Source organism: Pan paniscus, chromosome 6 (assembly GCF_029289425.2).
Source record: "Pan paniscus chromosome 6, NHGRI_mPanPan1-v2.0_pri, whole genome shotgun sequence".
NCBI classification, from domain to species: Eukaryota; Metazoa; Chordata; class Mammalia; order Primates; family Hominidae; genus Pan; species Pan paniscus.
Window position 1 is genome coordinate 148,557,558 of NC_073255.2, and position 14,619 is coordinate 148,572,176.

Consider the following 14,619-nt stretch of genomic DNA (forward strand, 5'->3'; position numbering starts at 1 on the left):
CCACTATCAAGTAGACTTTATTCCTGGGATACGAGGTTGGTTCAACATATACAAATTAATAAATGTGATTCATTACATAAACAGAGGTAAAAACAAAAACCACATGATTATCTCAATACATGCAGAAAGGGCTTTCGATAAAATTCAACATCCCTTCATGTTAAAAACCCTCAATGAACTAGGCATTGAAGGAACACACCTCAAAATAGTAAGATCCATCTATGACAAACCCATAGCCAACACCATACTGAATAGGCAAAAGCTAGAAGCATTCCTCTTGTGAACTGGAACAAGACAAGGATGCCCACTCTTTTACCACCCTTATTCAACACAGTTCTGGAAGTCTTAGCCAGAGCAATTGGGCAAGAGAAAGAAATAAAAGGCATCCAGATAGGAAGAGAGGAAGTCAAACTATCTGTCCTCATAGACAATATGATTCTATATCTAGAAAATCCTGTAGTCTCTGCCCAAAGGCTCCTAGAACTTATGACTAACATTTCTATGACTTGAATTTTTTGCCTATTGTTTATCCAAATACTCATGTTCCATTTTGAAATATTTTCTTAGCATAGGTTTAAAGTAATGGAGTTATATGGCTCAAAGGACATAACTATTTTTTAGACTCTTGATCCATATTGCCACATTTTGTTCTGAAAAAGCTATCCTAATTTAGTGCCACCAGCTGTATCAATTAGTACGACTTTCACAATACTCTTTCTACAATTGGGTGCTGTCATGTTATACATTTAGCTAATTTAATAATACATTTAGCGGCCGGGCGTGGTGGCTCATGCCTGTAATCCCAGCACTTTGGGAGGCCAAGGCAGGTGGATCACGAGGTCAGGAGATCGAGACCATCCTGGCTAACACGATGAAACCCTGTCTCTACTAAAAATACAAAAAATTAGCCAGGCATGGTGGCAGGTGCCTGTAGTCCCAGCTACTTGGGAGGCTGAGGCAGGAGAATGGCGTGAACCCAGGAGGCGGAGCTTGCAGTGATCCGAGATCGTGCCACTGCACTCCAGCCTAGGCGACAGAGCGAGACTCCATCTCAAAAAAAAAAAAGAAAAAAAAATACATTTAGCTAATGTTACACATTTAGCTAATTTAATAATAATTTAATATACTATAACAAATGTTATTTCACTATAGTTTTTTCCCTGATTAGTAGAATGGTTATTTTTCCATTATTTGTTTCTGGTTCATCTTTTATAAATTATCTATTAAAATATTTTCTCCCTGTTGCAATACTATGTATCTTAATAGCATATTTTTAAATCAATTTGGGTGAGTTCTTTATAGAATGAAGACATTAACATTGTTATATTTACTCCAATTTTTTTTTTTTTTTTTGGTCCTGTTCTTTTATTTTGGTTATCTTTGACTTAGAGAAGTTTTGAAATTTAATACAGCTAATTCTGTCTACTTTTTATAAATGCTTAAGTTTAAAAAGTTGCCTAACCAAAAGAAATAGAAAGGAAAGAAAGAAGAAAATGTTCCTATTGTCTGAGGTTGGTAAATGTTACATCCGTTCTTGTCTTCAGGCCTAGCCATCGTGTTAGCTAGATGAATATGCTCAAAGGTCACAGCCAGCTCTCCTCAAGGAGGAAGCCGTATGAGACAGGATCAATGCATGAGTAGAGAGCTCAACTCTGACGAGAAGAGCACCTCTTTCTCTGGGTTTAGATGAACAAGGATTTGGATAAATTGTGTGTTGAGGCAGAAGGCTGAGGTAGTGCCATCTAGAGAGTGAGGGGAGGGAGAATGGGTGTGATAGGACATCCTTGCCGAACTTCTTTATTACAGACCCAAGCCCTCTTAACACTCACCATGCAATTACTAGTGTTTTCCCCCCTTGGAAATAAACTGGGACGGTTAACTGTTGTTCTAGACTAAGACATATCAAGACTTTCCCGGGCTTTTATCAAAATGAGAAAATTTACATAATTGACACAAAAGGGACTTGTAAACTGTTAATAATACCTGTAAAATTCCTTTTAGAATTCTGTATAAAAATTGTTTCTATTGGCTCCTTACTGCTGCTACTAAAGAAGAGCTTGACCGTTTAACCCTTCACAAACTTATAGGATTAAAAGTAGCTGGTCTCATTGCTAATCACTTCTGCACTAGTAGGAGTTTCATATGCATCCGGAAACTCCTCCACTTTCATTTCCTCCTACCTGCCACACCTATGCCTTTCAGTAGACACCTGGTTGCAAACTCCGGATGTGGTTTTCAAAGAGGTCCAGATCCAGATTTGCTCTTTTATATAAAGGAGAAAAAAATAAGCAAGAGAAGTGAAACCAGCTTAGTGGCATCCAAATGTTGTATAATTCTTTTTCAATCTCTTAAAATGCATCATCGTCATACTTGCATATAGTTCTATAAAGCCACTGCATAAAATAGGAGCCCCTTGCAACATCCCAGGTCACCAGCCATTTTCACTCCTCAGAGACAACTATTTTCAATTTTTAAAATTATTTCTTAATGTTTACCTTATATCTCTAAATAAAAAAGTATCTTTTATGATACTTTTTGATTGTCATTAAGTTTTATGCATTATCTACTAATATCCCTTTATGGAACATGAGAATTTATTTTATTCTCCACATACATGAATTCCTTTACTCTCATCCTTCCAGTATAATTATATGATAATTTGGGGCTAGATCAATTATGTTTTACATTTCCGTAACTATGTAGATATGATAAATGGCTGACTCATATAGTATAGTATAGTTACATTTACTTTCTTGTATAAAAGGTTTCAGTTCTTTCTGGAGTTATTAGCTTTTTCCACTTGCACAGCTTTCTAGGTACCTAACTTCACCCATCCCTTAACTCTGTTACAAAAGTGTATGTCTCCCTTTAGTAAGGTTCAAACACAATGAGCACTTCATCGGCTTCATCTTCTTGGATGGAGACTGTTCATTCTGTGAGCAGACTGGGCTGTTTAGTGTGGTTGTTCAGATCATCATCCTCACTTCTAGGCTTTTGGCTCCTTAATTGATTGTGAATGACAGAGGTAAACTCTAGATAAGTGATACATGGGTTCAGAATGTTGGGGATTTTCTAGTATTCTATAGAAATAGGATCTAAAATGTCTTAGCAATCTCTTCTCTGGGATGAAGTGTTTTAGTAGGTGCCATCCTAAATTTAATGCCTGTTACTTTTCATCTCCCCTTTTCATTTCCTTTATCAGGATATCAATATCCTTAGCACAAGATTCTATAAATAAAATACTTCATTCACTTATTAACCTTTTCTCAAACTTTAGGTAAGGTAGCAGTATTCCCCCCCTCCCCCACCACCAACATATTAAATAAGTAAACACACATTGATATCCAATCTTGAAAAAATTGCCATAAAAATATATTACTGGTGGCACTAAAACTGAAATAAGACTCTCTGAACCCTCCCTCACTTAAAATCCTTGCCTGGCTGTTTCTATTCATCCTAAACAATTATACTGTGATTTGCACCCAATCCTACTCAAAGCCTGCTCATTAAAAGATCCACCTTAAACAAAACTCCAGAATTTCAACAAAATCTGATCTTGCGCTTTGCCATAAGACACTACCAAAGCTCTGTTGAGGTGGGTTTCTCTCCTTTACGGTAGGGAACAATGAACTCAGCCCTGTATTGTCAATAGATTGTGTTGATGATTGTGTTTTTGAGGAACTAGCAGTTAACAATTTAGAAAAACTATGTAATATATATGTGTAGAAAAAGGCAAAAGGAATATGTAAAAAGCAGTATTAATAGTTATGTCAGGGGATTGGTATTTTGTTATATTTCAAACCTATTTTTATGGTATTCTTTTTTTTGTTGTTGTTGTTGTTTTTTTTTTTTGAGATGGAATCTCGCTCTGTTGCCAGGCTGGAGTGCAGTGGCACGATCTCAGCTTACTCAACCTCCGTCTCCCAGGTTCAAGCAATTCTGCTTCAGCCTCCTGAGTAGCTAGGACTCAGGCGTGTGCACCATGCCAACCTAATTTTTGTATTTTTAGTAGAGATGGGGTTTCACCATGCTGGCCAGGATGGTCTCGATCTCTTGACCTTGTGATCTGCCCACCTCAGCCTCCCAAAGTGTGGGGATTAATATGGTATTCTTACATAATGAGGGTTGGGCTTAATAAGTAAGAATTCATTTCAGTACAAACCACCTTTCAATGTGTACAGATAAAACAGAGGCAAAGCTATGCAACTTGTTATTCTCTTTGTTGTGTTTTGTAGAACAATTAGTAACAATCCAGGGAGAAACCTACTTATGTAGGAAACTGAGCTCTTCTTATTGTAATTGTGCTTGTAGAATCCAAATACTGATGGGTTCAGTTGTAATATAAATAACCCAAAAATATTCTGAAGTCACTTAGTTAATGTTGAGAAACAATCAGGAGGACACTGACAATGGCCTTTTTAAAAAAATTTTTTTGAGACAAGAGTCTTGCTCTGTTACCCAGGCTGGAGTGCAGTGGCATGATCTCAGTTCACTGCAACCTCCGCCTCCTGGGTTCAAGCGATTCTCCTGCCTCAGCCTCCCGAGTAGCTGGGATTACAGGCACCCGCCACCACACCCAGCTAATCTTTCTATTTTTAGTAGAGATGGGGTTTCACCACGTTGGTCAGGCTGGTCTTGAACTCTTGACTTAAGGTGATCCACCAGCCTCGGCCTCCCAAAGTGCTGGGATTACAGGCATGAGCCACTGCGCCCAGCTGACAATGGCCTTTAAATGGATTTTTGTATTCTACGAGGCTGAAGCTGTAGACAATGGTTTTCTTGGTACTGAGTTACATAAATGTCTTCAACCTTATACAATATTGACACATTTCACCAAGTTAAAAGCCAGGCTTTATTAATAGAAATCTTGTAGTCAGTGGGTTTTTCAGTGTATGTCACATGTATATTTTCTATCATTTTATGAAAACCAGGGAGAAGAGTTGGCATGCAGATAGATTTTTACCACAGCTGTCAAAAGCAGCATTTAACCATGCCCTTATATGCTTGGAAGTTATCTGTTTTATGTCAAGTTTTCTGATGCAAACACATTTTGATGGTTTGACTTGTTAAGTTGGCTCTGGTTAGGCCAATGAATGGTCAGCCAACCAGGTAAATGTTACCCTTTCTATGGGATATTAACCCATACTGTTTGTTACCTTTCTGGTGATTGTTCCCTATGGCATAAGTGAGCCGTAGTGAGTGTGAAATGCATCTACGTGGCAGGACAACACAAACAGGATCTATCTAAAAAGAAGTCTGGAAATCTCACTATAATAAGATCAAGAGCCGCTTCTATTACAAGTAAAGACATGCTGATGATAGGAGTAAAGACAGAAATATTAAGATTAATCTGGTAATTTTATTTAATATTTACCATTCAGCAGCAACCAACATGAACATGTGGGCTAACAGAATCTCTTAAAATGTTCTGCTATGTAGCTGCTTCAGAAATACACACACATGATAAATTCAAGATAAATTCAACTGCTCACTGCCAAAATTTTTTTAAAAAAATGGCTCCAAGAGCAAATAACACTGATTTATAATGTGCCCAAGCACTAGTCAACAAATCTATTAAATTACACAGGAAAAGGAAATCAAGGAAGCTTTGTTATCTTATGCATGTCATCTTATTTAAATGGAAGGTTTTACTTCTTTAAAGCAACAGAAATATGGAGCTTCACATATATATGTATATATATGAATGTGGTTACAAACACAAAGTGTTATCAAAAGCAAAAGCTAGTTCAAAAAATTTCTGACTGCAAAACTTGCAAGATACAAAGCTAAAATGCATATGTTCCTTTTCTCAATTATGAACACTTTCACTAAACATAAATATTTAACATATATTAATTTTTCCGACATTCAAAATTGTAAAGTCAATATGGCAGAATTGTTAAAAGCACATATGTACAAATATTCTTTTTCCATACATAAAGTATTTGGCATAATTATAACAATCATACTGCATCAACAACTGTTTGCGTTTATTTTTACTTTTTTTTTTACACATAATGGTATCTCTTATTAAAATTAACCAGTTATATACAAAAATACTTGAACATTTATTATAGAAAACCTCTATAACCAGCCTCAACAGCATATACCTGCTGAATGGTTTCATTAAGAGAATATAAAAAAGTGGTCACTGCCTTCCAGGTAAGCTACCAACAAAACAAACATGGTTAAACTAAAATGAGCTTCCCAACAAAAGAGGGAAAATATTTAACAGTATGATTTAAAATACAGTTCATATCTATTGTCAATTGAGTGTTATAAAGTCAGTAAAAGAAAAAACAAAGATATAAAATACATTACTACATACAAGGTGCTTTTTTCACACTTCTACAACTGGCATTAGCATCCCTATCTAGACCTAAGATGCTATGTTGCAATATTCAAGCTAGAGAAGTCTACAGCAATCCTCCTTCAAGAGAAAGACGACAGGTCAGCTAAGACAAACTCCACTGGTAAAAGTGGAGAGTCGTGAGGAATTTTTTATTTTGTGCAGGACTGAAAGTTAATGCCCTTGCCTTTTATAAGTCCTTTTGCCATTTAATCGTGCTAATACATTTTCACTAAGTTTTTTTTTCTTCACTTAAGCTATTAATTTAATACTGTCTGTATTGATTCCTGAATTCTTGCTAATGGGGCACAGTCATTTGTGCCTCATTAATACTTCAGCATTTGCTCTTGTTCAATGACAAATTTTATATAGCAAACTATCAAGAAAGGAAGCGCAAAATTCAAGTAAACATTTCTTCTGGAGCCTCTTGCTTAATCTAGCTGATTGGAACTCTGAAGCAAATTGCACCTTGAAAAGAAATACAGTAGATACCATGGTGTCAGGGTAGTAAGGGATTTAGCAACCAATTCACAAAATAGAATTTTACGAATGTAGACAGCAGTCAAACAGCAAAAGCAACCTTAAAGAAGTATTTTGTTTCAAGAACAAAACAATTTCCAGTCCCAAGCTTTGCAACCCCTTAAGTATACTGTCTTGCTCGCCTGCTTGAACTTTAATTCTGATGATCTGCACTGATAAACCTTGCCTTATTTACAGAAGTCTTCTAAAATAAGGACCACTGTGTTAGGATGTGCACTGACTTAATAAGCTTTCTCCAAGTATCAAGTATTCAGTAAAAACGATACAACATTGTCACACATTGTATTGTTTGACAATATGGTATTGGTTTTAAGATTAAACTATATAAAAAAAAGTGAACATAAAAAGGTACAAAAGGAGTCTTTATCACTATTTACCACTTTCAAATGAGAAACGTTTTAATGAAATTCAGCCATACTTCATTTAACATCTGGCGTTTTAGATCAGCAACTTTTAATATTGTGCAACATGATATTTAATAAGCAAGTTTTAATTCCATTCATCGAAGGAGCTAAGTTATTAAAGTGCCTACACTAAATGTCTTCTCATCATACGTCTTATTTTGTAAACGGGCAAAGAATGCATCGCAGGTACATAGAAAAGTGACTTATAACTGAGAGACCTTGCGGGGCAGGGGCCTGGGCCGCGGGCCGGGGTCAGTCCTCCGGGCCCCATTCTCCAGGTGGCTGGATCGCGCTGCCAGAGGTTTGGGGGGCAGCGCGGGCGGCTCCGACGTGACGGGGATGGAGAGGCTGTGAGGTAGCGGGACGGGGCGCCGCAGAGTCCGCTCGTAGACGCTGTACGGGGGCGGAGTCTTGCTCTCCTTGCGCACTGGCTCCTCCCCGCCGTAGCTCGGCACGGGCACCGGCACGGGCACCGGCAGGGGGGCCGACTGTTCATTCACCTGATTTTCAAAGCCTGAGGTTTCCGACGTGCTGCACCGGCTGAGAGAAGAAATCCCACTGCTGTAGCTGCCCGACAAGACAGGGGAGTTGGAGATGAGTCCTGGCGAGTGGTACTCCACTGGAGAGGGGGTGAAAGACTGCACAGAGCCCTGCTCCGGGGAGAAGGAAACGAGAGGGAGACACAGCATTGAGTCGTGAACGCAGATGCGCTGAAATGTACGCCCCCACGCGGAGGCCCCGGCCTCCAGCACCCCCAAAGCCGGCTGCAGCAAGAGATGCAGCCTTTAAGGAGGTGATTAAGGTAAAAGGCCATTATGGTGGATCCTAATCCAAGCTGACTGTGTCCTTATAAGAGACATTTGGACACACAGGGAGACGTCAGGAATGCGACACACACAGACCTTGCAGGAAGGGCGGTCTGCAAGCCCAGGAGGGAGGCCTCGGGGAAACCAAGGCTGCCACGCATTGATCCTGGACTTCTACCTGCCAGAATTGAGAAAATACATTCCCAGTGTCTAAGTCACCCAGTTTGTGGTATTTTGTGAGGGAAGCCCGAGCAGACGAATACACTCACACTCAAATTTGAGTGTTGTCCTTTGTAGCAATGAAAATGCACACCAGACGTTTATCTGCGAGGGCCACCAGTCCTCGAGTTCAGTTCACCGCCCAGTTTACTCCTTATCATTTTCAGATAGAGGAGAAAGGAGCTGGGCATGGTGGCTCACGCCTGTAATCCCAATACTTTAGAAGGCCGAAGCAGGGATCACTTGAGGCCAGGAGCTTGAGACCAGCCTGGGCAACATGGCAAAACCCCATTTCTACTAAAAATCCAAAGGGTTAGCTGGGCGTGGTGGCTCATGCCTGTAATCCCAGTTCCTCTGGGAGGATCACCTGAACCTTGGGAGGTTGAGACTGCAGTGAGCCGTGAGCCACCAGTGCACTCCAGCCTGGGCAACACAATGAGACCCTGTCTCAAAAAATAAATAAAGGTATCCACCAAGATAATCTGGAGGCACACATTAGTCCTATAGTTTGGAAGAGAGGGAACTGGCCAAAAATCCCAAAAACCAAAAAACGCCATAAAACCTTTGGGGGCGCTATTCACTTTCCCAGCTCAGCAGGGCATGCTGCAGGCCAGGAGCCAGGGCCGCTGAGCACACTCAGCTCAGAGGACCCAGAGAGCTCAGGAGGAGGAGCAGAGGCACCCGAGGTTCTGCACCTGATTTCTCCAGCCATCACTCCAGACTCCAGACTCCTGAGCTGAACTGGCGAACTGGCAGCCCTCGGGGTTGTAGCCTGTGATGTGAGCTGTTTCCTCAGCATTTTTTTAAAAACCTAATTTAGTTAATTTTTAACATTTCAAATTTCACATGAAACTCCAGAATTCTGGCAGTTCATAAAGAACTAGAAGTTCTGGCCACAATGGCACACATTCTCTTAATAGAGATAATCTTTAAAAGCTGAGAAGGGCTGTCCCTTTTCACTTTGCCAGTCCCCACTATGCCACGTGGGGACTACACCCGGCCTCCTTCATTTGTGTCAGCTGTCTGGCCACATTTGGCATCTGAGTTTGTTACTTTCCCAACTAGTATCCCAAGGAAAACGAGTCCTAAGATAGATGCTCTGTGAAAAGAGGGTTCCGCTGGGAAATGCTGCACACTGTATACTCCTTGTGTATATTCAAAACATATTCGCATTTTCAAGGCTTAGAATAAAGGAATACAAATAATTTTGTTCAGTTCAGTGTTTTCCAAACTTACTTGACTATAGACCTTTTCTCCCCCGCTTATTACATAATGTCCTGGAAAACTAGTGTTCTATGGTATACACTTTGAGAAATGCTATCTTAAGCTAACTTGACTGTGGTTTCTCTTTGTAAACAAAATAACGCTGGTAGATACACATCCTGTCATTTAGTAGGAGCCTATCATTAAAGCCAATTAAGAGTTCCCAATTCACTGCTACCTCTGTCAAAAGTTAGACCTGAAATTCAAAATATGGCAGGTCAGCTCAGTCTTCGCTGTAGGGTTAGACCCATAGTTTGATGGCTGGCTGGGGTAAAAAAAAAAAAACCCAAAACCCCACTGAACTCTATCAGTTAAGGCAGCACACTGCAAGGCTAGTAACATGGTAGCAGTGTGCCCCCTAATGTAACCCAGGAGGTATAACACAAATGTTCGATCTATGTTCTCTTCCTTCAAACCCTACATATAAAGACATGGCTTCGAACTGCATATGGCCAGTAAAAATGTACACAGGTCTGCTGAGAGACAGTATATACCAGCTTGCTAAGACTATTTTATAGCTATTCAAACATTTTTAGCTCTTGGGTTCTTTTTAATGTTTAAGAATTAATCTCTTAAGACTTATTTTCTTACTACCCAACTAAATTTAAGTTGAAAAATACAGATGATAATTCCATAGCAACGTGTGGGAGCTCTGTGTGAGTAAGGGCAAATGTAAAAGTGCGGAAAAGCCATGTTGCTTTCCTTTCTATCACATCAAGGTGACAGGCTATGACTTCCAGAGTGAATGCTGTCACAGGTACTTCATAATAACAGCTGCATTACAGAATGAGAACAAAACGAGCAAATCACTTGCACTTACCCGCGAATTTCTACGTCAGAAATTCTGGCAATGCAAGGGAATCACACTTCTTTCAATTTTCTCCATTTTGCGGGGGGAGGCGGGTTGTTCTCCCGTTTCTCAATTTCTATCAGCAACTATCGTTAGCACCACAGATGCACTGGATCGCAACCTGCCCCTATGTGTTTGTAGAGGCTAATTTGTCTTTTGCACATTAGCTAGAACTAGCTCATCAACACAAAGGACATGGAGTGTGTAAATCCTAAGTCACTCAGGTACAAAATCATTCTTTCGACACACTTCATATTTGCCTCTGGTGCAGCAGTTCTGAACACCAATCTCTCACGTATTGACAATCCTTGAAGCCGGTCTGATTCAATTTGGATAGAGACTAAATATTATTCTTTATCTTCATGAGGGATTTTTTATGTTTAAAGATGTTAAATAGCCCATGTCTACAAACCAATTCGAATGTCTGACCTTTACAGCTTTCCAGTTTGTTCCCTAGAAATCTTTTAAATCCATATTACTGCCTTGTTTTTCATGATCAAGTATGTATTTCTAATGTAAATTAGAAACTTGGTATAAAATATTAACAGAGAAGTTAGGTTTGGCTTTGACAAAATGGGTTTGGCTGACGATAAAGGCAAAAAGACACAGAATATTTAGTAGATCTTGATACTGATGTTTCTCAATGTAAGTGTGTGTGTGTGTGTGATGTACCTTAAACTAAAAGGCCAGGCTGAAAGTTTCCTAGGAGGTACATTAGGACCACATTCCTTTCCTAATTCAGTATATGCACTGACTTCAGTCTGCAAGTTCTCACTGCTACCATTTGGAGAATGAGGCTAATAATCGAAAAACAAATGGCTGCGTTCGTGCAGGAGGTACCCAGAAGGGAAAGTCCAGTGTTGTTTTTCTCAACCAGCTTCCCCTATCCCTGATTGATAAGTTCTTTGCCTTGCCCCTGCAAATTAAAGCACCTTTTGATATATCTGGGATGAGTCTTAGAGAAAAAGAAACCTGGGCCAGTCTCTAGCCTCAGTCGAAAGAAGGGCCTTTACCTTCAATGGAGATCGCCCGGCAGGCGAGGGGGATACTGATGTCGTGTGTCTTGCTGGTGAAGCTGTCAATGGGGAGAGAGATAACATTTCAATTAAGAAAAACCAGACGATTGACTATCTGCACATGCCCTCTGTGTTACAAACCCAAACAGAAGATCCAGTGCATAAGGACCTTCTAAGCAAAGGGGGTGGTGAGGATGGGGGAGAAGCTAAATGATGCCTGTCTAGAATGGGTTCTCACAAAGGGTGGCACTGCCAAGATATGGGAGCATCAGTGAAAAGTTACCATGGCATATATGATGCTTTGACTATTGACAGGTTCCCAAACTGATCCAATGTCCTTTCCGTGTCCCCAAAGTCCAGGTGCTTCTGCACTGCTTGATCTGTCTCATAAGGTGCCTTTAGGTGTGAGATGCTAGGGAGCAGTTCTTGGGGAACAGCTGTTGACTTTGGCGTGAGCACCAATGGGAACACCATGGCCACCCCAGCAGCCTGGAACAGGTCTACGGGAATATATTTAATCAGCTCCCCCCAAACAACCCCAGTACCCCCCAAATAGGTAGAAAACCCTTGGCCATGGCCATACAACAGGTGCATGGTTTTCCATTTCTTCCCCTAATGCTTGTACTCAGGTCTTCCCATTATCCCCTGGTGGTGGGTCTCTATGGATTTCATCATCGTGGCCAAGAAGAGTGAACTGTTTGCTTTTTCTCACTAGATTTTCAAGTCCTACACCTGGGACACAGCATGTGTGATAGCACTGTTCCTGTGTGCATGCTTGTATAGCAAATCCAGCTCTCTAAAGCATAGCCCTGTATGGTAAAGGCTGGCCGTGACACAGTCAACAGGGTGAGAGTCAGCCACATTTCTCAATTCCACAGAGACGTTTCGGTGAACTCTGGGTATGTTGCTCTGTGATTAGCTGCCACTCTCCCAGCTGTCACAGTGAGGTTTGTAACTCACAACTACTGAAAGGCTGTAAGGAAGAAAGACAGTTACAGAGCCCCACAACATGACCACAGATGATGACATAAGAACAGACCATGAGAGCAATCAGTGCAGAAGGGATGGCAGCCCTGCCAGTTAACTTGGGAGGGGTAAGGTCATCTGTGTGCTCTGGGTCCTAAGGGGTCAGGGAGAGTGCTCCATGATCACACTGGTAGTGTGCAGCCTCTCTCTTGCACTCTTGAATGCTGGGGCATGCTGTCAGCACGTGTCACATTCTAATACCAGCCTTAGTTCTCCTATCCTGTTGATTGTGGGTGCTGATTATGGAAGAAAATCACATCTGTATGGAGAAGCTCATCCTGACGGAGAACTATGTTCCTGCCTTAACGGTGGCAGAAAGTTGATTGTTCCCTAGGACCCTCTTCCTCTTGACTCAGGCAGTTGCTGACACCACCATGGTGGCCCCTGCAACCACAGCATATTTGCATCAATATTATTCCTTAAAAAATGCTTTTCAGGTTCTCAACTTTAGGGACACAACCAGGTTTAAAATGGAGACTACCTGAATATATGTACATTGTGAATGAGATACAAATAGTTTGGCCGATAAGTTTTAGGCCTCTGTACACATACTGATATACTAATGCAGGTGATCAATAAGCTTAAAGTTATTTCTTGTTTTCTTTGAAGACCTCATATGTCTCTCAAAAATTATTGGTGACTTGACTTTTGGCTTTGACAAGTATAGAGTAAACTAGGTGGCACATAGTTTATGGTGTTTTGTGGCAAGGTCTCACTTTGTTGCCCAGGCTAGAGTGCAGTGGCTCAATCTTGGCTCACTGCAACCTCTGCTTCCTGGGCTCAAGCAATTCTCCCACCTAAGCCTCCCAAGTAGCTAGGACTAGAGGTGTGTGCCACCATGCCTGGCTAATTTTTGCATTTTTTTTTTGTAGAGATGGGGTTTTGCCATGTTGTACAGGCTTCTCTCAAAACTCCTGGGCTCAAGTGATCTGCCTGACTTGGCCTCCCAAAGTGCTGGGATTACAGGTGTGAACTACCTTATTTGGCCCAGGCTGAAGTGCAGTGGTGCCATCTTGGTTCACTGCAACCTCCGTCTTCTGGGCTCAAGCCATCCTCCCAAGTAGCTGGGACTACAGGCGTGTACCACCACACCTGGCTAATTTTTATATTTTTTGTAGAGACGGGGTTTCGTCATGCTGCCCAGGCTGGTCCCAAACTTGTGAGTTCAAGTGATCCACTCACCTTGGTCTCCCAAAATGCTGGGATTACAGGCATAAGCCAAAACACCTGGCCAAGATTTTGCTGCTTAAACGACCACCTGAGGGGATGTGGTACCCTGAATCAACCCTTTGCGAAATATAGTCCTTGCATAAAGACCTCTCAAAGCAACAGATAACTATGGATGCAAAGTTAATGACTCTGATAAGCTTATGGAGCGTAACTGTTAGTCAATGGCTATTTAGAGGCAACTAGAAACTTTGGCATCAGTCCTGAATAAGACTGAAGAGAGTAGCTGAGTTAGCGGAGGTTGATAAGAATGAAGTGGTTCAAAGTGAAGGTTAGAGAAGATGCTAGTGGCCTACCAAGGTTAGGGTGCCTCCCCGAATTTGAGAATGGTGGCTTGGTAAAGAGCACTCTATAAAATCTGTCCGAGAGGCTTACTTGGAACAGACCACTGTTTGACCCCGTGTAATAGAAGTTCAGGAAAGAGGGAGACAATTGTCAAGGAATTATGCAGCTACTAAGGTTTTTATCCCAGAAATCAAATGCCTACCTTTCTCTCAGGAATTCAGGACAAGCTGGAGTAGTCAATAAAAGTTATTTTATAAAAGTGATCATTCAAATGCTTCAAATACCCACCAGTCTGTGTGGGTCTTGGAGGGACAGGGGGAGAGATAAGTTTCCCACTATCCGACATGTTCTTGGCTTCCTTCCCACTGTCCAGGCTCCAGCTGCTAGGGGTGGGGTTCACAGCTGGAAGGGAATAACACAGCTAAAAACACACGGCCCAGCTTTGCCCTGCCAATGCTTGAGATCTTAGAAGAAAGTCAGAATTATCCAGAATGAAAAAATTAACTGGATGAAAAACAAAACAGGAAACTTCTTGAATACTAAACCTTTATTTAATTGGCTGCCTAACAGTTATAGTTACCATTTAACCGGGCGCTAACAAGTCTCTTTCTTTATTTCCCTTAATGCTGTCAAA

At 41.0% G+C, this 14,619-nt stretch overlaps 1 protein-coding gene across 7 annotated transcripts in view; it reads right to left on the bottom strand.

Annotated features, from left to right (window-relative positions):
• Window positions 1–5,339: 5,339 nt before the first annotated feature.
• DOCK4 (dedicator of cytokinesis 4) overlaps window positions 5,340–14,619 on the bottom strand; it is a 471,214-nt gene continuing 461,934 nt past the window's right edge. For 6 of the 7 annotated variants that reach the window (XM_003811224.6, XM_008963612.4, XM_034964844.2 and 3 more), the window contains 3 exons: window positions 14,274–14,387; window positions 11,445–11,506; window positions 5,340–7,943 (listed from right to left, as the gene is read on the bottom strand). In XM_003811224.6, the coding sequence (XP_003811272.2) occupies window positions 7,497–7,943; window positions 11,445–11,506; window positions 14,274–14,387 (623 nt within the window). In that variant the 3' untranslated portion in view covers window positions 5,340–7,496. The remainder of the gene's footprint in view (window positions 7,944–11,444; window positions 11,507–14,273; window positions 14,388–14,619) is intronic. The other variant, XM_034964847.2, reaches the window with a different exon arrangement.